Source organism: Monomorium pharaonis, chromosome 5 (genome assembly GCF_013373865.1).
Source record: "Monomorium pharaonis isolate MP-MQ-018 chromosome 5, ASM1337386v2, whole genome shotgun sequence".
In the NCBI taxonomy this organism is placed as follows: Eukaryota; Metazoa; Arthropoda; class Insecta; order Hymenoptera; family Formicidae; genus Monomorium; species Monomorium pharaonis.
The window spans coordinates 17522415-17550309 of NC_050471.1; the positions used below are offsets into that span (position 1 = coordinate 17522415).

The 27895-nt window shown below is 36.5% G+C and overlaps 1 protein-coding gene across 2 annotated transcripts in view; it reads left to right on the forward strand.

The window, feature by feature from the left end:
* Nucleotides 1-27895, forward strand: part of LOC105836061 (tyrosine--tRNA ligase, cytoplasmic) — a 62763-nt gene that overhangs the window by 16663 nt on the left and 18205 nt on the right. For both annotated transcript variants that reach the window (XM_036286650.1, XM_036286651.1), the window contains exons 3-6: nt 493-755; nt 864-1079; nt 1161-1352; nt 14558-14825. In XM_036286650.1, the coding sequence (XP_036142543.1) occupies nt 493-755; nt 864-1079; nt 1161-1352; nt 14558-14825 (939 nt within the window). The remainder of the gene's footprint in view (nt 1-492; nt 756-863; nt 1080-1160; nt 1353-14557; nt 14826-27895) is intronic.

The following is a 27895-nucleotide window of genomic DNA, read 5'->3' on the forward strand; positions in this document are numbered from 1 at the left end:
ATATTTTACTGTAGTAAATTTACTCATGTCTAATGAATAATAAATTTATTCTCAATTATATGACTCAAACAACCAAGTGCAATTTAATCCAATAGTATATAGAAAAATAATCCAATAGTTTTATAAGGGATATATTTAATAATACTTAATGTGACAACAGCAAATCTAGATCAAGTATATCAAATTATTATATATGTATGAAATCCATATATGTTGCACAAATGTTACATTGAACAAATGTTAAATTGGTATTGAATAATGTTTTTGAATGCTGAATTGCAATGTCTGTAGATATTTAATGAATATTAATTCAACGAAAAAAATTTTAGACATTTCTACAATGTTTTTTTAATATTAAGTTTTTGATTCAACGTTCGCAATGTTGTAATTTAACATTTCTAAAATGTTAATTTAAATGTTTATGTGCTATATATACTTTAGATTCTATTATTAACACGATTAGTAATTTTTTTTATTTTTATTTTTTTTAAGAGAATATTCTTTGGATGTATATCGTTTGAGCTCATTGGTAACGGAGCATGATGCGAAGAAAGCAGGAGCCGAAGTCGTTAAGCAAGTCTCTAATCCACTATTGTCGGGTCTTCTTTACCCGGGTCTACAAGCCCTTGACGAACATCACTTAAAGGTGGATGCGCAATTTGGTGGTGTCGATCAAAGAAAGATCTTTACTTTTTCAGAAAAATATCTATCAATGTTAGGTTATGAAAAACGAATTCATCTGATGAATCCAATGAGTCAGTATTGAACACAGAAATATATCAAATCTTTTGCATATTATTGCATTTAAATCTTTAATATAACGGAATTATTTAGAATTTTTCTTCCGCTTGCCTTTTGTTTAGTTCCTGGCTTGACAGGTGCTAAGATGTCTTCATCCGAAGAAGATTCGAAGATCGATTTGTTGGATAATCCTGCAGCAGTAAAGAAAAAGCTGAAAAAAGCATTTTGTGAGCCTGGAAACATCACAGATAACGGAGTTCTAGCATTCTCTAAACATGTTATATTTCCATTATTTAAAGATGATGAAGTTTTTAATGTATCAAGAACTGCAGAATTCGGTATATTGTTTACTTTATACAGGCGGATTTAGAGAAGAGAAATATATTTTGATAAATTTTGTTATATCTTTGTAATTTCAGGCGGTGACATATCCTTTTCTAAATACGAGGATTTAGAAGCTGCCTTTGCAAACCAAGAAATACATCCTGGTGATTTAAAAAATGCTGTAGAAGTGTATATTAACAGACTTCTTGATCCGATACGAAAGGAATTCGAAACAAATTTGAAACTGAAATCGCTTGCAAGCAAGGCGTATCCTCCACAGAAACAAAGTAACTTATCTTTCTAAAATTACTGTACTATTCAATAATAAATAAGAAATTGAACCAGTCAATGAACAAATATAAAACTTAATATGATTTAATATATATTTACATTTAAAAAACAATATTTTAATCAAACTTATATGAAAATTAAATCTTAAAAATATTAATTTACAATTTACTTCTTTGTCTAAAATCTATTTTAATATTTTTCTTAAATACAGTTATTTATTAGTAATTATTCAGCGACTGGTTCAGTAATCTTACATTAGCCAGTACATTTAATAATTAGGTTTGTCAAATAATGTGTTACTTGTAATATTGTTACCAGTATTTTTTTGGTAATTATCTTTTTCGGTTAATAATAATGAGTCATTATTGTTATTGTACTTATAAATGTTAAACAGACCTCTGTGAAACTAACACTTTTACCATTAAAAAATGGGATAAGGCATAATTAAGGTTAATTTATTATTAATTTAGTACTCTAATTTTTTGAATTTCATACATTGCTTCTATCTATTCGGAGGAAGTTGATATTAAAAGTGGAGATACTGACTTCCCATTACACTAGCATCTTTCGAAAAACACTTATAGAATAACACAAGAAACAAATCTATCTAAATTTTTTGCTAATTGCTCTAAAATATATGTAGAGAGTATTCAAAATATTACATGAATAAAATAAATGTCATTCTAGTGACATATACTTATATATCCGAACACTTACAAAAAATTTACTAAGAGACATGGTAGTGTCTCGCGACAAGTGAACGCGCAGCGCGAGACCGCCGTGTGTTATACGCCAGTACGCGAGCACCTGAGATTACACTGGTCAACAACGAAAATGCTTCGGCGACGGGATCAGTCAATCTTTACTAATTTGGGTGCGCTGAATCCGAATATGTTTATGAAAGTTGTTCATTGGCTCTAGTTTCAAAGATGTAAGCAGTTAAAATTCCCCAAAAATGCTATTTTGGCTGTTTTTGGTCCAGCATAACTTTTCAACGGAACATGATAAATGATTTGCAAACGTCTCACAAGAAAACGTATATCTTCTACTTTATCAAGAATGGATTCAATATTTTGACATTTCTGCTCAGGACTTTTTACTTCAATTTTTGTGAGTCGGCGCGCTACGCTGCTGGGCGCCACATTACGGTGCCGGCTCTCGCGCGGTTAAAATCTCATCGACCATGTTATATAAAGGCACGTGCCGAGCTACTCAGAGCTTTTTTCGCTTGGTCTACCATTGATTGTGGCACTATTCCGTTTTTCTCAGAACGCGTTTCTCTTCACGTTAGCAAGAATATATACTGATACTTCAGCGTTTTAAAATTTGTCCAAAGATAGTTTTAAGTTCTGCCTACGAGCCTTAGTTCTCATTTCCTTCCTGTACGAGTATATGTTGCTAACGTCCTATAGCGTCGTGCTTGACGTCATACTCAACTATTGCCGAATTTTTCAGGTAAACAATTCGCTTGTTTTGCAGCGTCTTATGCTTTCTTCCGACGCTCGTCGGAATTACATTTAAGTGACCTTCAAGCATTGATAACGCTACGTAGGCCGTGCGACATCGATTTTTGTCAACGCAACTTCCGATTTCAGGAGTTTAAGTCTCGTGCTAGTGAGATCTTTACTTGTCCACGTTCGGACACCGATTTTGTGTTTAATTTCGATATTGTTCCTTTTCTTAGTATAGCCATGCTTCGTAAGTGTATTAATAATGCAGATAACTTTTGTTATATTTGTGGGAAAGTGACTTTTGCGTTACAGAAGCGCGCTCTAATTTATTCATAAAGTGTATGAACTTTATTTTGGTTTTAAAATTGGAAACCAGGACAAAAGTTGGGCTCCCCATGTATGCTGCAATACTTGTTCAGTAAACCTTCGCCAATGGTTTTATCGCAAAAGATTTTCGATGCCATTTGCCTTGCCTATAATGTGGACGGAACCCATGAATCACGCAGATTGTTATTTTTATATGACATCTCTACCCCGAAGAGGTATTTCTAAGAAGAAAAAGTTGGACTTTAAACTATCCAAATGTTCCATCCGTTGTATATCCGGTACCCCACAATGACGAACTTTCTGTTCCAGAACCCCCGTCATGTTTTGAACAGTTAAATGTTGACCAGGATGTAGAATTGCCTGCAATATCAGAAATACCTGAACCATCAACATCGAGAGATTTGAATTGTAAATATGATGTGAAATCTTTTGAACCTCAGTTAATAACGCTGAGTAAATTGAACAACCTTGTTAGAGATCTGAAACTTCCAAAGTAAGGCAGAACTGTTGGCTTCGAGACTGCAAGAATGGCATCTTCTTGACGACAGTGCAAAAGTTAGTACATTTCGTAACCGCCACAAAGATTTTATTTCATTTTTTAAGATGAATGGTAACCTCGTCGCCTGCCACGATGTACATGGTTTTTTTAATGATAGAATTAGGTATTAATAATCGTGTTGAGGAGTGGAGACTGTTTATAGATTCTTCAAAGTTGAGTCTAAAAGGTTTTACTCCACAATGGTAACATGCTACCATCAATTTCAATATTTCATGCAGTCCACATGAAGGAGACGTATGATAACATAAAGCTTCTCTTGGACTCCATAAATTATGAAGAATACAAATGGTACCTTAGTGGCGACTTGAAAGTTGTTGCTTTTTTGCTTGGGCTACAATAGGGTTATACGAAGTTTTGTTGCTTTCTTTGTGACTGGGATAATCGAGCCAGGAGTCTCCATTACAAACAGAAAGATTGGCTTTCCCGATACTCGCTAGAACCAGGACAAAAAATATACATCACCTGCTCGTGGAATCAAGCAAAATTTTACTCCCACCTCTGCACATTAAACTGGGCTTAATGAAGAACTTTGTTAAGACAATGGATCAAAATTGAATGCGCGTGCGTAGATTAAACGCGATCGCACGGAGAATGTCGGAATCCGTCCCGATTGGGACGCAAAGCGAGTGATGAGGAATGCGGTAGGTTCACGGGGGGGGGGGGGGACGTAGATGGTGATAGGAAGAAAAGAGGAGGCGATGATGTCACTCACACTTAATGATTTATTTACCGCGGACGTTCAAAGCAAGGGGCGAGCCGTATCTCTTTACAATTTTACGGAAATCTTGAAATGTCCTGATATTACATTGCCTATAGTCGACGCGGGGATCTTGAAGAGCCTCTAGATTGAAGCTCTCGCGAACCCGGAAATCTTGCGCGCGATCCGACGGAGATCTTGTGCGCGAGGCAGAGGACGTTCGCGGGAGAGATACGGGCATTGACATAATGCACTCACACATTCACACGGATACGCGAACTTAAGAGATACTTGGCAGTAGCGGAATAATTAATTGTACTATCACGACACGAGTGCTAGGGATGGAACGGAAGTGAATCCCCGCAGCTAAGATCGGCGGATGACGGGAGAGATCTGCGGGACGATCTAATGTCGATGCTGCGCTGCGAGAGACTGATTATTTTTATTCGTCTTAGGACAATCGCGATCGCGGAGGAGAAAGAGGGCATCGGCAAGGGAACTGATTTCGACCTTATTTGGGCATCGATTTTGACATGCCCTTTTTTGGGCATGTTTTGCATAGTTACGCAAAAAAACGAAAGAAACGCGCGTGATGAGTTAGTGACAGCGCTGTGCGACTAGGTGCATCGAATGGACGAACTATAACGAGCGCGATGGCTGTCAGCAGCTTTCACTACTTGCGGATAAAACAGCACAAAAAAAAAATGCTAAAATTTTAATAAAACTGTTCTAACCTCAAACAAAAATGGACTGGCGTTTCAATACCTTCGGAAAAAGTTCTCAAGTCTCAGTGATGCGAAAATCAAAGAAGGCATTTTTATTGGTCCACAAATCCGCCAGCAATTCCGTAATAAAAAGTTTGATCTTATCTTAAGTGGTGATAAGAAAGCCGCGTGGAATGCTTTCCGACTGGTGGCAACAAAATTTTTGGGAAATGAAAAATCTAAATAACTACAAAGAACTTGTGGACAACATGTTAACAATGTATCAGAAATTAGCTGCAACATGTCGTTAAAAATTTATTTCCTTCACTCTCACTTGGATTTCTTTCCCGACAACTGCGGTGAGCGATGAACATGGGGAGCGTTTTCACCAGGACATCTCAGTCGAGAGGAGAAGCGATATCAAGGTAAATGGAGTACAGCGATGTTAGCAGACTATTGTTGGACTCTAGTAAGAGATGATCCACATTATAAATACAAGCGACAGGCATAGCGCGGTATGTAATTCCTTATATGCAGTTCCTTATAAATAAACACAAATGAAAACAAAATAAATACAAAATTGTTCTTTAAAGCATATATTTTTTTTTACATAAGATTGACCTGAAATTTTTTACTCGGGGGTTTTTGGGGGTATTGATTACGAATGTGAATTCAAAATTTCGATATTCAAAATGGCGGATTTAATACTCTAAGTACCAAGTTTCATTTAAAAACACCTATTTTTGCAATTCTAATCCGCCATGTTGGATTCGTCATTTTAAATTGTAATATGGACACAATTCATTGTTGTTCAATCATTGTATTGTCAAAATCATTCGCGAATAAAAGGAATGTCTGAAACGCTCCGCTGGAAACTTACAATGGATATAGACAAATAGACAAGTATGTACAAACCTCTGCCAATTAAAATCATTCCAGGAATGCAAATATTATATTTGCAAAATATTGAATCCATTCTTGATAAAGTAGAAGATACAAGCTTTCTTTTGAGACGTTTACGAATCATTTATCATGTTCCATTGAAAAGTTACACTTAATCAAAACAGCCAAAGTAGCGTTTTTTGGAAGTTTTAACTGCTTATATCTTTGAAACTAGAGCCAATGAACAATTTTCACGAACATATTCGGATTCAGCGCACCCAAATTAGTAAAGATTGACTGATTTCGTTTTCAAAGCAGAAAATGAGTCCAAATTTATTGACCAGTGTTATCAGATATCATTAACGACTGAACTGGTCGAGTTCTAACTAGTCTAAATCGAAAGCTTGGGTTTGATTTGTATCAGAAAACTGATTTGATTTTTACTTGTGCCCTACGAGTGGAGATATTGTGACGCAAAGACCGAATTTTAAATTTTTTATTTAAGAAACGTCATCATCGTCGCCCAGTACATGAATTCAACACTAGAGGACATTAAGATTTACTTTTGATTAGAGTCCCTATAATAAGTCTGGACAACATTTCTAGTTTGACAAAACATGGCGTCATAAACATAGTGGCACAGATTAATAGAGACATAATGGTATATTACTGAGTAAGATATTGTGATTTCCCAGATAACACAGTGCTGTTATGGCCCTTTGGTGGATATAGGGTTACAGGTATTTGGGATCGTCCGTCGATACTTTTCGGGTCAGGTTTCTTGAAAGATTGTAGCCGATTGTCGTATAACAATGTGTATATATTTTCTATCTTGATTACACTGAGTTACACTGACTTAATTTGTTAATACCCGTGACAAATATAAAAGGATGAGCGACATACGTTCGTCGCTGTATAATGTGTAGCAAAGCCTGCTCGTTGTCTGTACCTCGGTGTTTATATATACCGTTTTTGGGCGTATGACCGGGGAAGGTACTTCTGCGGTCACTGGCCTTTGGACAGTGTACTTGCTTAGCCAGCAATTGCTAGCTATGCAGATTCCACCCCAAAATCAGGAGCTTTGTTGTTTATTAAGCAACCGGATGCATTACCCGGGGTGATGCCCGCGCGCGAGGTGTCATTTGACATCTTATATCGCTTGCGACATTTCTTGTGTGAATGCATCACACTTACAACAGTGCCTTCTTAAAGAATTCATAAAGTAGTCTTCCTTTTTGAACAGTAATTCCTGAGGAATTCATAGAAGAATACTTTAAGAATAACGTAGGAAGTTACATGCATCATGATTCGAATTCCTCAGGGCTTCTTAAAGTATTCATATAGAATTACTTGTTAGAATTCCTCAGAACTTCTTAAAGTATTCATATAGAATTACTTGTTGGAATTCCTCAGAACTTCTTAAAGTATTCATTAGGACTTCTCTAAGTAGATATCTTAAATGCAATTAAAAAATTTATTTTCAAGATTTCTGATAAATGTTCCGATTTTTATAATATTGGGACGTTTCTCAGAAAAATTAAAAAAATAAAAAATTTTGATTAATTTTGTAAGAAGAAGATTATACCACGTTTCAGCTAAGCCATAGTCGTATCTGTTAAAGCATGTTTAATTTCTGTACTTGAAAAAACGGTTACCCATCCAAGTGTTAACCATCGCCAACGTTGCTTGACTTCGAAGACCGTACGCATCCTCACGCCCCGTGATGATCCATGAACACTTCTTGTTTATGCATACATATTTGTTATAGATTATTACAATAGATGTTGTCAGAAGGATGAAACATATGTATAGTTAACACAAACGAGGATAAATGTTGCATCATGTGGAACGCGACACTCTGTCGTTGCAGATCAGCACGCTCTTAAGTTGTATATTAATTGTTTTGTTAAATATATATAGCGCATTTCGTATATAAAAGTATAAATTAGCATTTATTAAGCGATATATAATTATAAAAATGTAATTGAGATTATCCAAACACTCGAGTAATTTCTGATAAATACTCAAAGTATTCCAAATAATAAATTGCGAGGTATTCATTGCAATGAACTCTTAAGGAATACTTCAATGTGAACTCATTGTGGCTAATTCCTCAAGAATTTTTTATATATTCATTTTTCTACTTCTTCAAGTATTCATTAAAATGACTTCTTTAGGAACTTCTGTTCATCTCTGTGTTATCTGGGTTATAAAGGCATAAGCAATTAAAATAATATTATTAAAATTAAAGTAAAGTATATAAAAAAAAGAAACATTGTAATGCATGATAAATGCATAATCATAAAAATCACAATTCCTAACCTTGTAACGGTTCACCTTTCCCGATCGCCTCGGACAGGCTCGCCGGATTCCAGGATTCGGGAGAAGGGGAGAAACCAACTTGCGTATACCGATCTCAGATTAACAGTCTTTTATTGTAATTCTTATTCTACCCATACAGCACAGAAAGATTGCAGCAACATTGTGGCAACATTTCAACGCAAGATTGCAATATTGCATAAACGTTGTGAAATGTTGCTGCAAGGTTGCTGCAAGATTGCAGCAATGGTAAAATGTCCGCTTTTAGAAATATTGTTACGTAATATTTTAGCAATATTGCAGTAAAATATGTATGCAATATTATTCAGAAAAAGATTATTCAAAATAATTCATTTAATTTTAAATAACTATTTTAAATTTAACAAATACAGAGTGATTAGTGAAACTTCAACCAAAAGATAAACTTTGCAAGTTTTGTCTTTTATCTTATATAAGTACATTATAAGATGAGAGAGACAAAACTTACAAAATTTATCTTTTGGTTGACGTAATCACTCTGTTGTTAAATTCAAAATATAGTTAGAATTGATCGGATGATCGTTTGGTTGATGTCACTATAATCACTCTGTATTTGTTAAATTAAAAAATACAGTTATTTAAAATAATTTTGAATAACCTTGTACTCTGTTATACACAAATCTACATAATAATAGTTTTACACACAAATTAAAACTACTCCAGAATGCATGTATCTCCATAGATGAAAAATTTTAAATAATATAGAACGATCACTTTTACATTATTTTTGAAAAGTTACTGTAATATATTTATTCAAACTGTATTGAATATTAATTTTATCTATTTTCACTATTTTAATAATATTTTAAAATGTTGCTGCATCATTGCTGAAGTAATATTGTAAAATAATGTCTTTGCAATATCTCTAAAACATTACATCGCAATATGCAATGTTGCAACGTTGCAGCAATGTTGCTGCAAGCTTTTGTGCTGTATGGGTATCTTACATATTCCTTATGCTACCTTATGTACTACTTATTCTACGCGGGTATGTACAGCTTAACCTAGTGTCGTCGGTCGGACGGGAGCGCGCTTGTGCGCAGCACCTTAAACGCGGTCGCGAATCGTAGTCGCCGGCAAGAACCGGCGGGCAGGGCGGCCAAGTAACCGGCCCCGTTGAGGATGACAGGGATGGCCGAATGCCGGCAAGAATCGGGCAGCAGAACGGCCAGGTGGCCTGCTCCGTCGGCGGATACAAGGATAGCCGAATGCCGGCAAGAACCGGGCGGCAGAACGGCCAGGTGGCCTGCTCCGTCGGCGGATACAAGGATAGCCGAATGCCGGCAAGAACCGGGCGGCAGAACGGCCAGGTGGCCTGCTCCGTCGGCGTGACAAGGATAGCCGAAAGCCGGCAAGAACCGGGCGGCAGAGCGGCCAGGTGGCCTGCTCCGTCGGCGGATACAAGGATAGTCGAATGCCGGCGAGAACCGGGCGTCGGAGTGGTCCGGAGACCTACTCAGTCGACAGGACGGGACTGGTGCTCGATCCCGATCGAGCTCGGCTTTTATACCCGTCGGGGCATCCCCACGCGCTTATGGGATCGGTTCCCGACGGGGGATACTAGACTTTCGGGAGGGGCATCCGTAGACGCCGAGTCCCGTGGTGGGGCGGATGATCGGCCCGGGACTTAGTGACACATTGTCACAACCTTTAATATTGTATTTAATGTTCATTATAAATTACATAAATTTTGTAGAAAATGCTTGGCTGCTGTGTGCCTAATTGTTTTTTGTTAACGAAGCAACCTACAATTATTTTTATAAAATGGAAATTATTATGAGGTATTTACTCTATATTAGAAACAAAAATTGTAATTTAATAAAATTCTATATTTCCAAAATGGTTAATATTTGTTGTGTGACACGCTGGGAACTTGTTGCAATTTATTCAATAAAATAATGAAACGTTTTATTTTATTATTCCGCATAAAAATTTATTGCAAAAAAGGGCGAATAAAAAATACAATTTATAACAGTAAAACAATGGCTAGACATGCTGCTATTGAATAATGTTATCTTTTATTCAAAATTATATTGTTTTTATTTCTATACAAATAAAACTTTTAAAAACAAATTTATTTCCTATTGTTCGATTCCTACCAGTTGAATAATACCGCGAGCAAAGTATTAATTCAAGATACCTTATTGGGTCCGCCATACTTTGTTGGCACCAATAAGATTACTGACAACGTTGTCTAGAATCTTATTATAGGGACTCTACCTTTGACAGGTCTCTTATAAAATATATACTGTATATTGATAAATCGCTGTTATTCGTGATAGTATGTTGCTTTGCGAGAATAAAAAATAAATAAATTTTGAGTAATTCTATGTAAATTAGACGATTAATAATAATAATCCATTAAAAAATCCTTGTATACTGTGAAGTGCGCGTCAGCCTATGTATCACACATTTTTCAATATAGAAATTATTTGTACAAATAAAATAACAAAGAAATCATAACCTATCAACAAAAACTTTACAAAGATAAAAATGATATGTCAAGTACATAAACACATTCAAAAATGGTACGAAATCAATACAATTAGCCAAGTATATTTTAAAAAAACTTAGAAAAAAATCTAAATTCTATTAAAAAATTATTTAAAAAATGGAAATGTTACTAATAATAAAACAGATAATAAAGTAAAAACCGATGATAAATAGTAAAACAAAACCCAAGCCACATTAATTGCATTCTTATATATATTTATTGATATCAATAACATAGAATCTTGGAAATATAGAAAAAATACGAGCCGGGCACTCCATTTACTTCACTATAATCCATTTGGTTGATTTCACTCATTTAATCATTAAACTCGTTTAAGTGCTTTTTGGAATATTAAAAAGTAATAAAAAAATTTTGTATAAATATCTGTTCTTGTAGTTGGCGCATTTACTTCATATCATTATTTTTGTAGAGAAAATCAATTTTTTGTCCTTTTATTTATGGTATTTCTTAACCCCCGCTTGACGGAGACCTATTTTGTCACGTCGTTGATGGAGTGGGGTCCTTTTAGGAGCCCAACAATAAACGCCTATAAATTGGATAATTTCTATGCAATTAACGTCAAAATTTGCATACAAAGGTTTTAAGGCTTATTTCAAATCTGATGTCGAAAATGCAAAATTCAAAATAGTGGATCCAAAATGGCGGATCTAAAGTATCCATATATAAACGTGGAATTAAAATGTATAAATTTTACACAAAAACATTCTTCTAAGAGTTTTTGGGGTTGCTGATTACGAATTTAATGTCAAAAATTCAAAATGACGGATCCAAAATAGCGGACCTAAAATATTCATATATAAACACAGAATAAAAAAATTTACATAAAAACATTTTTTGAGGGGTTTTTGAAGTCGCTAATTACAAATTCTCTGGCTAAATTTTAAAATTCAAAATGGCGCATTTGAAATGACCCACATTCTGTCGTATCCAGAACCACGACGGGGACGCAGCAGGCCTGTAGTTGTTTTGTTCTTTGTTTTTATATTTTTTTTTGTGTATTATAATTTTTTATAATTTATTTTTTATAAATATTTTTTACTTTTTATTGTTGAAATCTTATTTTTATTTTTTAGCTCAATTTTTATTTTCATTTTTTTATTTTTAGTGATTTTATTTTTTACGTTATAAATAGAAGATCTATTTTTCATTAGCTTTTAGGTGTTATACATTTATAGTTTTTCGTCTGAGATCTATGTGCTTTACAAATAAATGCTTTGCAGAATGAACATCTAATATTAATTTTTGCATCATTTATATATGGATATTTTAGGTCCGCCATTTTGGATCCGCTATTTTCAATTTTGCATTTCCGATATCAGATTTTTGAAATTAGCAATGCTTGAAACCCTTGTATCTAAATTTTGACGTTAATTATATAAAAACTATCGAATTTATAAGCGTTTATCGTTGGGGCTTTAAAAGGACTCCACTCCGTTAAGCAAGGGTTAAAAGAGCACACACGCACACACTCGGCGCCTTTTTTAACCTTTTTAAAAAAAGTAATTTTGTTTTAATTTTACACACAATCTCTTTTATTATAATATTTAAATTTAATTATAATCCCCAATATTTAAAGATTGTAATTCAATTTTAATATTATAAAAAAAGCATTTGAGAGAATGAGTTTTTTTCGGGATTTAGATACATGCCCGGTTACTGAAACATTAATAAAAAAATTATATTTGGCAACAAGAGTTGTTGCAAAACGAAATAGGCAATCTTAATTTTATTTTTGATACTATTTAGTTATAAATATGAAACTGACTGTTAACAGAACAAATCAATGTATAATATGAGGTATCAATGTATAATATAAGGATTGAGTTATTCGATATAGTGATAATTCTCAATACAGTTTTAATTTAAGAACAATAAATTTGAAAAATATTTTAATATCAAAATCAGTGCAACAATTAGTTTATTTAATATATTTTATTCTTGTGTTTTGTGTGTTTTTAATAATTGTTAAACTTGTTTTTATAAGTCATAAATTTTAAAATTAAATATTTTATGAATACTTAATTTGAAAAATTCAGTATTAAACTTGCACAGTTAATTAATTTTTTAATAGCTTTATTTTTATATGTATGGTTACCAATGTTATGTATTCATAATTACTTAATATTTTGAATATATCTTTGCAATATTTTAGAGAAATTGTCAAAAAATTTATATATATTTTTTTTTACAATACTCAATTATTTTAAGAGTTATAGTGTTAGCGTAATGTAAAATCGGGAGTGGTTTACTTGAACACAGTACAATTGGACACAGAGCAAATGGACACGGTGCAAATGGAATACGTGTACAAAATAATGTACACGTTTTAAATGGACACGGTTCATTTCGACACAGGAATTTTGGACACGGTAATTTTGTACACATGAAAAATAAATTCTGGACAAATTACAATTTAGACACGATAAAAATGTACACCGTGCAATTGGACACATAAAATTTGTACATCGCAAAGTTGTACACCGCCAAGTTGTACACCGTAAAATTGTACACCGTTCATTTAGACACGTAAAAGTTGTACACCGCAAAGGTGTACACCACAAAGTTGTACACCGCAAACTTGTACACTGCAAAGTTATACACCGCAAAGTTGTACATCGCAAACTTGTACACCGCAAAGTTGTACACCGTAAAGTTGTACACCGTGTATATTGTATTGGAAATCCGTAAACATATATAAACTTTACTTAGTTTGCAATGTACAACATGGGTTAGCGACTTCGACGTGGTGGGTGTGGAAGGGGGGGCCAAAGGCCCCCCTTGCCCTCCCCCGTGTGTGTGTGTGTGTGTGTGTGTGTGTGTGTGTGTGTGTGTGTGTGTGTGTGTGTGTGTGTGTGTGTGTGTGCGTGCGCGCGTGCGCAAACCATTCTTTGCACCACATAGGTTTGCGACTTTCCACGCAAAACTTTGTGGTGTACAACTTTGCAGTGTACAACTTTGCGGTGTACAACTTTGCGGTGTACAACTTTGCAGTGTACAACTCTGCAGTGTACAACTTTGCGGTGTACAACTTTTATGTGTCTAAATGAACGGTGTACAATTTTACGGTGTGCAACTTTATGGTGTATAACTTGGCGGTGTACAACTTTGCGGTGTACAAATTTTACATGTCCAATTGCATGGTGTACATTTTTATCGTGTTTAAATTGTAATTTGTTTAGAATTTATTTTTTCTGTGTACAAAATTACTGTCTAAAATTTTTGTGTCGAAATGAACCGTGTCCATTTGAAACGTGTACATTATTTGGTGTCCATTTGTACTGTGTCTAAGTGAAGGCCACTCGTAAAATCAGCATTTCTACTTTTGATATTAATTTTTTGTTAATTAGTAAGAGTAATAAATTTGCAATTAAGATAATAAATTAGCAATAAATTAACATTTATGCTTTCTAATTTTATTTAATTGTGAGGGTGCTAAAACTTCAATGCATATAAATCATACAGCAATTGACTATAACCATAGGTTTCGTATTGAACTAGTCATAGACAATGATGTCATTAGAAAAAGGATTATTAAAATTTTCAGAAAAAGTGGTGAAAAAAATAAATGGTTACTTTCTAAATAACAGTAACACGTTATTTTTATAAAATATAATGTTCTAATTTTGTTAACGGTAAGAATCATTTTATTATTTAAGAAATATATGAGAATGATTTTATATTGCAATTGCGATTCTTGTTATCATTCAGAAACTGCGGAGGTGGAAATTACTCCTTCAAGATTAGATATTCGAGTGGGCAAAATAATCGAAGTGAAGAAACATCCCGATGCAAACTCATTATACGTCGAGAAAATAGATTTAGGTGAATCAAATGGTCCACGTACTATAGTTAGTGGTTTAGTTAATTTTGTGCCTTTAAACGAGATGGAAAACAGGATGGTAGTAGTTCTTGCTAATTTAAAGCCAGCAAATCTCAGGGGAATTTCATCTCATGGAATGGTTCTTTGTGCCTCAGTGTAAGTATTCCGTTTCATATAGATATAATTTTCAAATTTACACACTATCGTGGAAAAGTTTTGGCATAATGAAGATTTTCCCGCATTTTATACAAAAATGGTTGACAGGAGAGCTATGAAAAGATTTTTGTTGAAGATAAATTTTTGTTATTCAAATTTTTGCTAAAATATTTAAAAAATTGCATTATTGTTCTGATATTCGAAATGGAAAAACTTTTATAATTTTCTACAGAGTGAGCATTTGGAAAAAAGAACTAAAGGCAATTATTTAGATTGAGGGACACCGCGCTGATGATCTTGACCTTGACATATGTTGTCAAGGACATGACTCTGAGTAACTTTTCCTTATAATTTAATCGGCGGTCATTGTTCGTTAAAGAGTTATTAACAAAAGAAGTTTGAAAAATATTCATGTAAAATAGAACAACACACACACACGCACACACATACACGGGGGGAGGGGTGCAAAAAGGAACGCGTGGGCAGGGGAGGGGCTCCGCTCTTTCTTCTGCACCATTTCCCCGTAATTTTTCCTAACTCTAACCCACCAATTTTACGTCACTATTTGGTTGATGTGAAAATATTGGAAACGAACAACGTAGAAAGTCGCAAACCCATGTGGTACAGTACAAGCGTGGATGTCGTTTACTTTACGTTCAAATTTATTAATATTACAAAAAAGTGTCGAATGAGTTTACTTCGTGTAGAAAGTCAATGAAAGGGCAAAAACCAAGAAAAATGCTGAGCTCAAATGTTCAATTTTTAATTGTATTTGATTAAACGTGTGTGTGTGTGTGTGTGTGTGTGTGTGTGTGTGTGTGTGTGTGTGTGTGTGTGTGTGTGTGTGTGTGTGTGTGTGTGTGTGTGTGTGTGTGTGTGTGTGTGTGTGTGTGTGTGTGTGTGTGTGTGTGTGTGTGTGTGTGTGTGTGTGTGTGTGTGTGTGTGTGTGTGTGTGTGTGTGTGTGTGTGTGCGCGCGCGCATGTGTAAGTATGTTATTCTATTTTACATGAATATTTTTTAAACTTCTTTTGTTAATAACTTTAACAAACAATGACCGCCGTTTAAGTTATAAGGAAAAGTTACTCATGTCCTTGACAACATATGTCAAAGTCAAGGTCATCGGCGCGGTGTCTCTTAATCTAAATAATTACCAAAAAGCATTTTAAAACTCAGAAAGCCTTCTTTAAAATATATATTTGTCAATTTTTGTTCGATAATGTTTCATCAAGCTGTAACGTTTTAAAATAAAAAAATGTATTAAAAAATATCAATTTTTAATAGATGATAGAAATAAATATAATTATAAAGATAAAGATTTAAAGGTTTATATTTTTTCTTTAATTTTTTTTAACTTTTGTGAATTTTTTTTTCATTTATAACTTTTCGTGAAATATGAGCAAATCTCAGGCGTCCTAAAATTTTTTAATAGTAATATCCATGCACGCACGTACTCACGTACACGCAAATAAAATATTGTTGCGTCGGAACGTCGAAAGACACTCCCGCACTCACACACACACTCGCGTCGAGAAAATCAAAACGTCTATGGAACTCAAAAAGCTTTATTGCAACAGAGAAAGCGCGTGACACGTCCTCCTCGGCAGGAGTCCGACGTTAAACTGTCTACAATATTTTGTTTACAAAATATTTTCCGGCAACCAGCCGCTTAATTCATTTATTTAAATAACAAATTCTTCCGGCAACCGGCCGATCGAAAATATCGATCGGTCCGTCGGCTGACTGGCGCTACAGGGGTGTATCGGGCGACACGCGGCACGCAACACTGCTCCCCCTCTTCTGAATTGTCGTCCCGACAATCCGAAAAACAGCTTGCGACACTTCTGGAAAAGGACCTTCTTTGGTTCCAGGACGATTTCTTGCCCTCCTCGTACTTCTGTAGCGAGTTACCGGGCCACGTCCACCAAAGTCCTCTTCTTCCAGGGAGGTTCTCCATACGGGCTTCCTTTTTCGCAAAGCTGGCCAGACTCCCACAAAGAATTCCTTAATCCGTATTCCTCCAGCCGTCCCCGAACTCCTCTTCCGCCGAGTCTTGTGCGCTTCGTTCTTCTTTCTTCGGGATCAGGGGGGGAATATCTTCCGTGGACCCATCGCTTAAAGAGCTCCCCGTCCCCTGCCCCGGCATTCACCCAAGTCCCACGGGAAAACCACGGTCAAAAACCGTGGGAGAGGCAGTCCAGGAAATTAACTTCCTTACGGCTCTCAATTCCGAAATCCTTTTCCTTTTTCAGAACTCCATTAATACTGAAACAATAATAAAACACAAAACAGAACACAAACTTTAAATTAAATAATTAAAATTAAAAAGATTCAAGATTCTCCGCGCTCTTGTTTTCTTTTACGCCCGAATTTCCGCTCCCTTGTCTCTCCGGTTTTCGTGCGAAACTATTCTCATTTATAAATTTCAACGTTCGGGCCCGCTCAATTGCCACTCTGAGCGAAGATACCCCCTCTACTTGGAGGGTCCGTTTAACAAAACCGTCCGACAGAGCAGCCACGAATTGAGCGCAAGCAACTTTATCGCGCATTTCGTGAGGACAATTTGGATATACCTTTCGAGAAAGGCGCTCAAGATCCGCGCCCAACGTAGCATAATCTTCTCCCGGGAGAAGTCTACGATTAGTGAATTGTAAAGAAAAATTTTGCGCTAGTTCACTTTCACCGAAGCGCAATTCCAATTCAGATTTTAATTCCGAAAACGTTAATTTATCTTTCTCCGCGCTCAACCCATCCAAAACTGAACGCGCCTTCCCCCGCAAACATGACGCAAGGGCCACCGTTTGAGAGGCCTCGTCCCAGCCGTTCGCGCGCGAAATGAAAGAAAATTGTGAGAGAAACTCGCGCAGCGGCACCGTCATAAGTATTTTTACTCTTAAAGAAAACGACGCTCGATCCCCGCTCGCGTTTCCCCTCCCGCTCAAGAAATCCACACGCGCCGCGTCTGTCGGAGCTTCGCCCGCGGAAATATTATTGGAGCGACTTAGCTGAGCATCGTTGAGTCGCTCCTCCATTCGTCGGAAAGCTGCCTCACGCTCCACGAAACGGGCCTCCATTTCGGCGCGGAAATTTTGTTGCTTCTGCCGTTTTCGTCTCCGCTCCTTGCGCATCTGATGTAACTCGAGGAGAACAGCCTCCATCGCGCTAGTCTCGTCTGAGCTCGCCGCCTGGTGCTGAGAGCGAGTCTTCCTCGGCGAGTGAGTGTGACATTTTGATTCCTTACGACGTCGGAAAAACTCCCGTCGGCTCGCTCGCTCGTCCGATCCCGGACGAGCCCCCAAATTGTTGCACCGGAACGTCGAAAGACACTCCCGCACTCACACACACACTCGCGTCGAGAAAATCAAAACGTCTATGGAACTCAAAAAGCTTTATTGCAACAGAGAAAGCGCGTGACACGTCCTCCTCGGCAGGAGTCCGACGTTAAACTGTCTACAATATTTGTTTACAAAATATTTCCCGGCAACCAGCCGTTCAATTCATTTATTTAAATAACAAATTCTTCCGGCAACCGGCCGATCGAAAATATCGATCGGTCCGTCAGCTGACTGGCGCTTTAGGGATGTATCGGGCGACACGCGGCACGCAACAATATCTTGAAAAAATTGTTTTTTTAATTTGTTTTAAAGTATCCACTATTTCCAGACATTTTAGATAAAATTATATGGTCTGATTTTTTACATAAAGCATGATTTCTTTAATTATTTCTGTATATAAAAGTATTGAGGTAAAATTATCGGAAAATTAATAGTTTACGAGATATTTTATTGATATTTTATATTCTCATCATATTTTCAATATAAAATATAAACAAAAATTATTAATTTTTTTGTAACTGCATCTTAATTTGTATACAAATTAATGAAATAAAATAGTTGATGTAAAGAAAAAACACATTGTTGCTTTAAAAAAGCAACAATATGTAATTTGCTATTACAAATTTTATATATTTTTTGAAAAGCAACTAGGTGCTTTCTTTCTACATTAATTGGTTCATCATATAATTCTATGCATAAAATACTAATTCTCTATTGCTCTCGTTTGACAAACTAAGTTATTAGTACTCTGATATGAGCGCCACATCACACTGCGCCATGCATTTATCTGACGTTGCATTAGTGCAGTGTAGCTGCATAATCTTGTTAGATTATAAAGACATGATTGGTGAGAGGAAGAAAGAAATTGATAAAAGACAGAATAAACACAGTCAGTCTATTTTGTATCAGTCTTTTACAAGCAAAGGTATAAGACATCTATATATGAACATCCCAGTAAGCAAAAAAATCATAGCTGCAACGTTATTATAATGTTATTCACTAACATAATAACGGGCCAAAAGTGCTCTGCCCTCCCTAAGTCGGCGCCAGTGCTTTGTGATGATCCATGGACACTTGATACTCATGAATACATATTTGTTATAGATCACTTTAATAGATGTCAGAAAGATAAAACTTGTACTTAAATAATTTTTTTTTCAAATAGACTAGTTCTCAATCACTATATTTTTCTACTTAAAAAAAATATATTTATAAATAAATATAAGTTTATAGTTTTTTACTGATTTTTACATATACGAAATAACATGTGTTATAACTTATAAAAACATGTTTTTGCTCTGTTCTTCTGATAAAGCAAAAACTATATAATTATAAAATATTAATAGAAAATAGTAATTTGTGGTTTTTTTGAAAATTTCTCCAAAAAATATTTATATAAAACAATAAAAAATACTACATATTTTTAGATATTCACAGAAATTTTTTCTACCAAGGTGTATTTATAACATTAAATTAATAACAAAGTTAGTGTAACTTTATTAATTATATAAACGTTGCAACACAAAACACATGACAAATACATGACAAATAATAATAGTACACATAATAATAGTAGGCGATATTTAACAGACAAAACAGATTCCTAGACCGAAGACAAAGAACCAAATCATTTAAAAAAATCATATTTTAAAAACATAATTATTTCGATATATGCGTATATAACACATAAATATAAATATATGTACGAGCAAAATATAAAAATTCAACAATTTATATGATAACATAATTCGTATTATAAACATATAAAAAATATTTTAATTTATGTCTGTAAAATTATTTAAAAATATTTAGATATTATTAAATATTATAAGAATATTTATAAAATTATATTATAAGGTTTAATAACATTTAAAACACATGTGCTTCATATTTTTAGAATATTTTTATAATATGAGGACAGTAATATTATTAAATAATATTTTTAAAATGTTTATCAGACGTTATGTCATAATGTTTAATAACATTTAAAAAACATATTAATAAATGTTTTTAAAATATTTTAACTTTAGAACACGCACAGGGGTCTCTGGGACTCCAGAGCGATTTTTTCTTGCTGCTTCGTCCACAGCACCGCCCAAGATTCCGGATTGGGGGGGGGGGGGAGATGTTTGTTATACTATAACCTTGAACGGTTGCCGGCGTCAATCGTCCTTCGGCAATAAAAACAAATATAAACTTTTGGTTGGGGTCTTAGTGATAACGCTACTTTTTTAACAAATTAAAAATATACAACTTTGCAGTTAAGTTGATTATCTTCTAAGTATTATCATTATTATTGAGAATTATAAGATTTTATGTACTATTATATTGATATATGTATGTATATATATACAGGGTCATTTAGAACAACTTTAGGTTCGTAAAATGACGTATTCCTGACGCAATTCTAAGACGATTTTTCCTTTACCAAAATTTTATTTAAAGCGTAGTTTTTGAGTTATAATTTAAAAAATTAATATCTCGATTATGGGTGGACCTAACCCAAGACAATATTGAATTTTTATGTTCATCTCTTGATCCCGTCTATTTTTCTATTATGGGATGGCTTCCGGTTACATTTCACCCTTTTTTTTTTGTTTGCGAGGAAGTGGGAAATCTTCATAAAGGACCATCCAGAGAACCAAGCCGCACGCGGCGAAGAACCCAGGAGGCCCAAGACACCCGGGTGCCCGTACACCCGGGTAGTGTGGGATTCTATGTGGTCACATCGCATAAGATACTGCTCACATAGCCTACCCTAAAGCCTACACTAAAACCCACTCCCTGTACGACTTATCCTACTCGATCGCCCAATGACAACCCCCTCCGGTATCAGCGCAAGCTATTTCATCAGTGGAGGTCACTAGTGCGATATGGGATTGCTCCCCTTCCTGTACGGGTGTTCAAAACTTACACATTAATGATAATGTATCAATATTAACCTACTCGATTGATTAGTTCGGATTCGGGGGAGCGCCAAGCCCCGGGTTGGTCCCCTCAGATTAACTGTTTCAACTCTCCTGTGAATAATGCGCGTAGCAATAGCGCATAATACTTCCCATATAGATAGCATTCGCCCGCCACACAAACAAACCTCCATGAAATACTCCCGAAGCAAGCGTGCGCCACCCGGGTTATAACTAGTAGTACTTAATAGTAATACATGCACACCATAATGTACAGGTTGAATACAATTAAAATTACAGCGACTTAATATCTACGGCGGCCTAATCCTGTCGGGGTTCTGTCTATTACGTTCTGCTATCTCCTTGGCATAACGTTCTCGGCGAATCTTGACAATGCAGTCCATCTTTCAGAGTCACCAACAACATTTCTTAGCAACGGACCCAATCTTAAGTCGTTTCCACAGACCCTTCTTAATTCTTCGCGCTTATCAGACCAAGCCTCACAAAACTGGAGAGTGTGCTGTCCATCGTCCGAAACAAACTCACAATGGCTACAAATAGGGGTATCCACTTTATTAATTTTGTATAAGAACTCATTAAAACATCCATGATTGGTCAGGATCTGCGTAAGCCTATAAGTAAGAGCCCCCTCGCGTTCTTTATTATACCACTCGTGGAATATGGGTAACAAGGCCTCCCGAACTCTTCTGCCTGACGCCCTCTCATCCAGTTGTAACACTCGGAGTTTCTATGTTTCCAAGGCTTCATTTGCTTCCTCTTTGATCGCTTGCTTGATTCTAAATGTTATGATATTATGATTTCTTTGTATCAATTTAATTCTATCATAGACTCTTCGGTTCCTTTCCGCCATTATATCTAGTGGTAACATTCTTGCCAGCAAAATCGAAGCCTCATAGGAGGCTGTTCTGTAAGCCCTTATAACCCGATGGGCCATTCTTCTCTGAACCTTCCTTAGTTTAGTTTTAATTTCCCTGCGACTGAAAACTCTGCTCGCCCAAACAGGCGAGCCATACATTAGGACCGAGTGAGCGACTTCGGCATAAAGACGCCTACGTCGCTCACTCGGTTCTCCCAGGTTGGGCATTATTCTAGCTAGATGACGGACAACCTTCTCAGTTTTCAATATTGTTCCCTTCAGGTGCTCGCCAAAGTCCCATCTGCTGTCTATAGTAAGTCCCAAGTATTTAATTGACTTCTTGACCTCTAATTGTACTCCACCAATATTGATTAATAGATTGGGAATGAAATTTACTCCTCTCCCAAATAACACGATGTCTGTTTTTTCCATTGCAATCTTGAGTCCAAGTCGTTTAATCCTCGCACACACTAATTCGGTTACCCATTCTGTTCTCAATATCAATTGTCCAAGATCCTCTTCCGCAATCAATATAAGGGTATCATCAGCAAATCCAATTAACTCCACATCCTCGGGTAGAATTATGTCTAATACTTCATCATAAGCGAGATTCCACATAGGACCCAGCGCAGAGCCCTGTGGAACCGCACATGTAGCAACTCTATTAACTACATCGCCATTTTTATTGACGTACACTATATGCCTATTACTGAGATAGTTACTCAATAGTCTCCGGAGGTAGACTGGCACATTTTTCTTTACTGCTGCCTCCAGAATTACTTGCTATGGAAGCGAGTTAAAGGCATTGCTGATGTCCAGGCTTACCATCAGCACCGCCTTTCCCTCTTCTGTATACGTATTTACAATTTGCTTGACTACTCTATAGCGTCCATAGTTGATCTACCAGTTCGAAATCCATACTGTCTACAAGAGACGTTCTTAGTTGATTCAATAGAGTGGCACCCGTTTGGCCACGTCAATATTGGCCACGGTCCCGATTGGCCACGTCAATATTGACCACGTCAATATTGACCACGTCAATATTGGCCACATCATTATTGACCACAATCCCGATTGACCACGGGGTGGATTGGCCACGTCATTATTGGCCACGCGTCATTATTGACCACGTCAATATTGGCCACGCGTGATATTGCTCACGTCAATATTGGCCACGCGTCATTATTGCCCACGTCATTATTGCCCACGCGTCATTATTGTCCACGTCATTATTGCCCACGTCATTATTGCCCACGCGTCATTATTGGCCACGTCATTATTGGCCACGTCATTATTGGCCACGTCATTATTGGCCACGTTAATATTGACCACGCGTGATATTGCTCACGTCAATATTGGCCACGCGTCAATATTGACCACGTCATTATTGCCCACGCGTCATTATTGCCCACGTCACTATTGACCACGCGTCATTATTGCCCACGTCAATATTAATCAATTTTTTTGCTTAGCGTGGAAAGTTGCAAACCCATGTGGTGCAGAGAAATGCTTTGCACACACACACATACACACATACACACGGGGGGTGCAAGGGGGGCCTTCGGCCCCCCTCCCGCACCCACCCCGTCCAAGTCGCAAACCCATATACAGTAATGACGTGGGCAATAGTGACGCGTGGTCAATAATGACGTGGTCAATAATGACGCGTGGCCAATAATGACGTGGCCAATAATGACGCGTGGCCAATATTGACGTGGCCATTATTGACGTGGGCAATATCACGCGTGGCCAATATTGACGTGGCCAATATTGACGTGGTCAATAATGACGCATGGCCAATAATGACGTGGCCAATCCACCCCGTGGTCAATCGGGATCGTGGTCAATAATGACGTGGCCAATATTGACGTGGCCAATATTGACGTGGGCAAACGGGACGCTCCCATTCAATATACGACGTTAATCTGTCACCAATAATTTTTTCTAAAAATTTGCCCAATTCACTAATTAAGCAGATTGGTCTATAAGAGGTTAGTCCACCCTTAACCTTTCCGGGTTTACCAATCAGGATTAGCTTGGCCAATTTCCATTTATCAGGAAAATGGTCTTCCTCGAAACATTTACTAAAACAAGCAGTCCAATAATGGATTAAAGGAATCAACAACAGTGCCTTTAATAATCTTACCATGTATTCCATCCACTCTAGGGCATTTTTTAGAGCTTATCTTCTTCGCTACTCTTATAATCTCCTCTTCTGTAATAGCCAACGTTTGGTTCCAATCAGAAGCCTCCTCCATTATATCCGGAGTCCTCCAATCACGGATGATTTATTATTCCAACTATCACCTCAATATCTAACATTTGCGTAATCGGTAGATCAACTCTTCTTAATTTATTACACACGATCTTATAAGGCATACCCCATGGATCTGTATCAATGGTGTTTATTAACTCTTTCCATGCTTCTTTCTTGGCTGTATTAATTAACTTGTGTAGTATTTTCCTTTTCTCTCGAAGTTCTCTATCCAAGTCAGCCTGTAGGCTCTCATCAACTCGACCACGTAGTCTAGTTGCCATTCTCCACGTTCTGTTACATTGCTTCCTCTGCTCTGCGATCTCATTAGTCCACCAATATAAAGGTCTTCTGCTTTGTCCACACGACCTCTTCATAGAATGATTGGAAATATTCTTCAGAAAACGACCCATCTTTTTAGATCAGTCAGCAGAAGATAAATTGTCCGGTGGGTTTGGCCAGCCTCTAATCACAGCCGCTGACATCATTTCGTCATAATTCAATGAAGTCAAACTCCATCTTAAGTCTAGTTTATTAGTATTTCTTTTAACAAGTCTGTTCGTATTTTTAACTCTATTTATACCTAGATTAATGTACAAATGATCCGATAAAGTGTCTGGTTTATAATCAACAGACCAGAGCGTGCCCATATTGAGGGCCATTGTATTTACAACCGCTGATTGTCCTCTTGGGTGCGAACAAGTAACGCTACAATTATCATTGAGAATGGTTAGATTTAGGCTGTCCATCCACCTCAGAAGGCTTTCGCCTCTAGGGTTGGCTGCCTTATCCCTTCTCATTGATCTTACGTTGAGATCACCAATCAGGAAAGTTGGGTTATTATTGTACTTGTTTACAATATCGGATAATGAATCCAATAAGTCCTCAAATTCCTCCAGACTTTTGTTTGGCGAGAAGTAAGCTCTCAATATTACAATCTCTCCCATCTTAACTGTTGCATAGCCTAAGCCCCGCTCAAGCTTAATGATCGGTAGCCTACACATCAAACCTCTCCAACAGATGGCTACCCTAGGTACACCCTCCGCTGAAATCCAGCAGCCTTCTTCATATTTCTTATTGCAGGGTTCAGCCAGTATTATTAACTCTATATTATTCTTCTTAGCGTAATGGAGAGCTAGGTCCTGAGCAGCTCTTGAGTTATTAACATTTATTTGCATTTTATTTGTATTTTAGCCATTATTATCAATTTTAGAGCTTCCCTCCGGCTCTTTAGCTACCTTATTACTCTGATGAGGTATACTTATTGCTTCCTTTTCTTTCTCTATAATTCCTGAAATTTTTTCAATGGCTCTTTTTTTTAGTGGATCTTTCCTTTTCTTGAGGAGAGGGAACTTCCATTTGTTCCACATTCCTTACTACTTTATCACTACTCTTTTTTATTACCACAATTGTTTCCTTTCCTTTTTCTGTCGTTTTATGCGAGGACTGAGGTATCTCTTTTCCTTATTAATATTTTTCAGAGTTTTATTTAGAATATTCTCAACCAATGTTTCCTCTGATGTATGCAATAAAAGGGGATCTCCAGTTCCTCTTTTCATTATATCAATACTTACTAGAGTCTTATCAGCAGTATCTTCATCTATTATATCTTTAACTCTTTCCACGTTATTCATATCGCAGTCTACGTCTCCTTCAGGCTTGTTACTTTTCTCCATTGAATTAGTTTCCTTTCCTGTTTCCATCAAAGTTATACTCTCTGTAGGTATTACAAATTGTTTATCTACGGGACAGCTGATCCGTGTTTCCTACTGGTGAAATCGGAGGGTCGCTGTTCCCTCTGATTGTTTCCAGGAGATTTAGGGGATCTCATTTTTTTGTTAGTGGCTGGAACTCTTCTTGGAGCCCAGGGTGGACAGCTCTCTGAGCGCGCCTTGTGATCGCATTTATATCCACGTTCTTTATATGGAGGACAATGCGGGGAGTTATTACATGATTGCACTTTATGATGTTTACTTCCACATCTAAAGCAGCTCCCAGTATGATCTGCCTTGGACAGACAAAGTTGCTTCGTGTGCCCCAAAGCAAAGCAACGAAAGCACTGCAGAGGGTGCCTTTTCAACAACTCAATGCTAGCATTAGCCCATCTTACTCTAACTTTACCCATATTAGACAATTGGAAAGCCGCTTCAAGAGGATAATTAATTCCGTATGGAACATAGTCCATTTTTTTGTGTGTAAATCATACCTGTCTTGAAACCAGCTTTATCCAGGTTAGTTAACTTTGCCAGCTTGATTACTATATCCGAGGGTTCCACAGAATCGTCAAAATTGTATATTTTTATATCCGCCTTTCTCCTAGGTCGGTTTACACTGATTCCGTCGGATTTAAGAACTTCCTTTAGCTTTTCCGCTAATTCATCAGCTTTCTTATTTATATCTTCGCCTATAATTTCAATTGCGACTCCACCTGTGGCCGTCTTCCTGATTTTAGTTTCAGGAATACCGATCATATATAAATCAATTTGACTTCGGGCTTTGCGAAGTACTTCCGCAAAGGAACGACAATTATCGTTAAAGTTTAAGGTAATTACAGTAGTTTTTAGTAATCTTCTCCTGCCGCTTAGTTTTGCTTCCATCTGTTGCGGTTGTCGCTGCTGTTGCTGTGGTTGGGTTTGTTGTCTCTGTTGTTCAAACTGTAATTGACGTTTCCGTCTATTATTACTACTTGCTTTAGAGATTTTTCTACCCCTATTTTTCTTATCAACTTTAATCCATCTTTCCGACGCAGACTCGATAGCCTTTCTATTTTCATAATATTGCTTTAATATTTGCTCCTTAGGGCTTAGTTTCTTCATAAGGTCCTCACAAGTTTGGCAACCCATGGAAACTTTATTACTGCCACGATGAATAATTTTTTCTGAGATTTTCCGATTTCCATTCTCTTCATCTGAAGAGTCCTGAATTCCCCTAGGGTTTATCTTATTTTTAACACCATATAGTGTTTTTTCCTCTTCAACCAGTAGGTTTCCATGATTATAGGAAGGAGGAGGAGGCATGCGTTGTGCATCCTCTTGTGCTTTTTTAAATTTTATTTTAAGTCTACGTAATTCCTGTGTTTCTTTTAGTAATAAGTTATATTTTTCCCTATAATAATTAATTTCTTCTTCTGTCTCATTCCTGTACATCAGCCTCTCTACATATCCTTTAATCAAACTGATATTTTTTTTATCAAACCTTGATATTCTCCTTTGATATTCTTAGATTTTTCTTTAACTATACTTAGACCTTCGAGATTTAAACAGGTTTCTTCTGAGATCTCGTTAAATGTCATGTCCTTAGCTATTTCAAGTTTTTCTTCAACTTCTGCACGATGTTTTTTTGTCATCCCAGCAGGGGCTTTTGCCTTCTGTTTTTTCTTGGCTTTTTTCTGCTTAATCTTTTTACCAATATTTGAGGTTTTATTTGCCAACTCCCAATCCTCATCTGGAAGATCGGTTTTCCATCTAGGAATCTTGTACAGAACACGTTTTGTATATGGACTCTTTGTCCCCCATCTGCGACCCTTTTGTTTAGGAATTTTATACTCTTCAGTGACTTCGACGGCCTCTTCATCAGATTGGTCATCAGAAATTATTATCGATTCTTCAGTAGCTGACTCGCCGTATGGTGTGCTTACTTCTTTTTTGGAGGATATCTCGGCTCTATCAGATTTCAACGTAGGTTGAACTTCTTCAACACT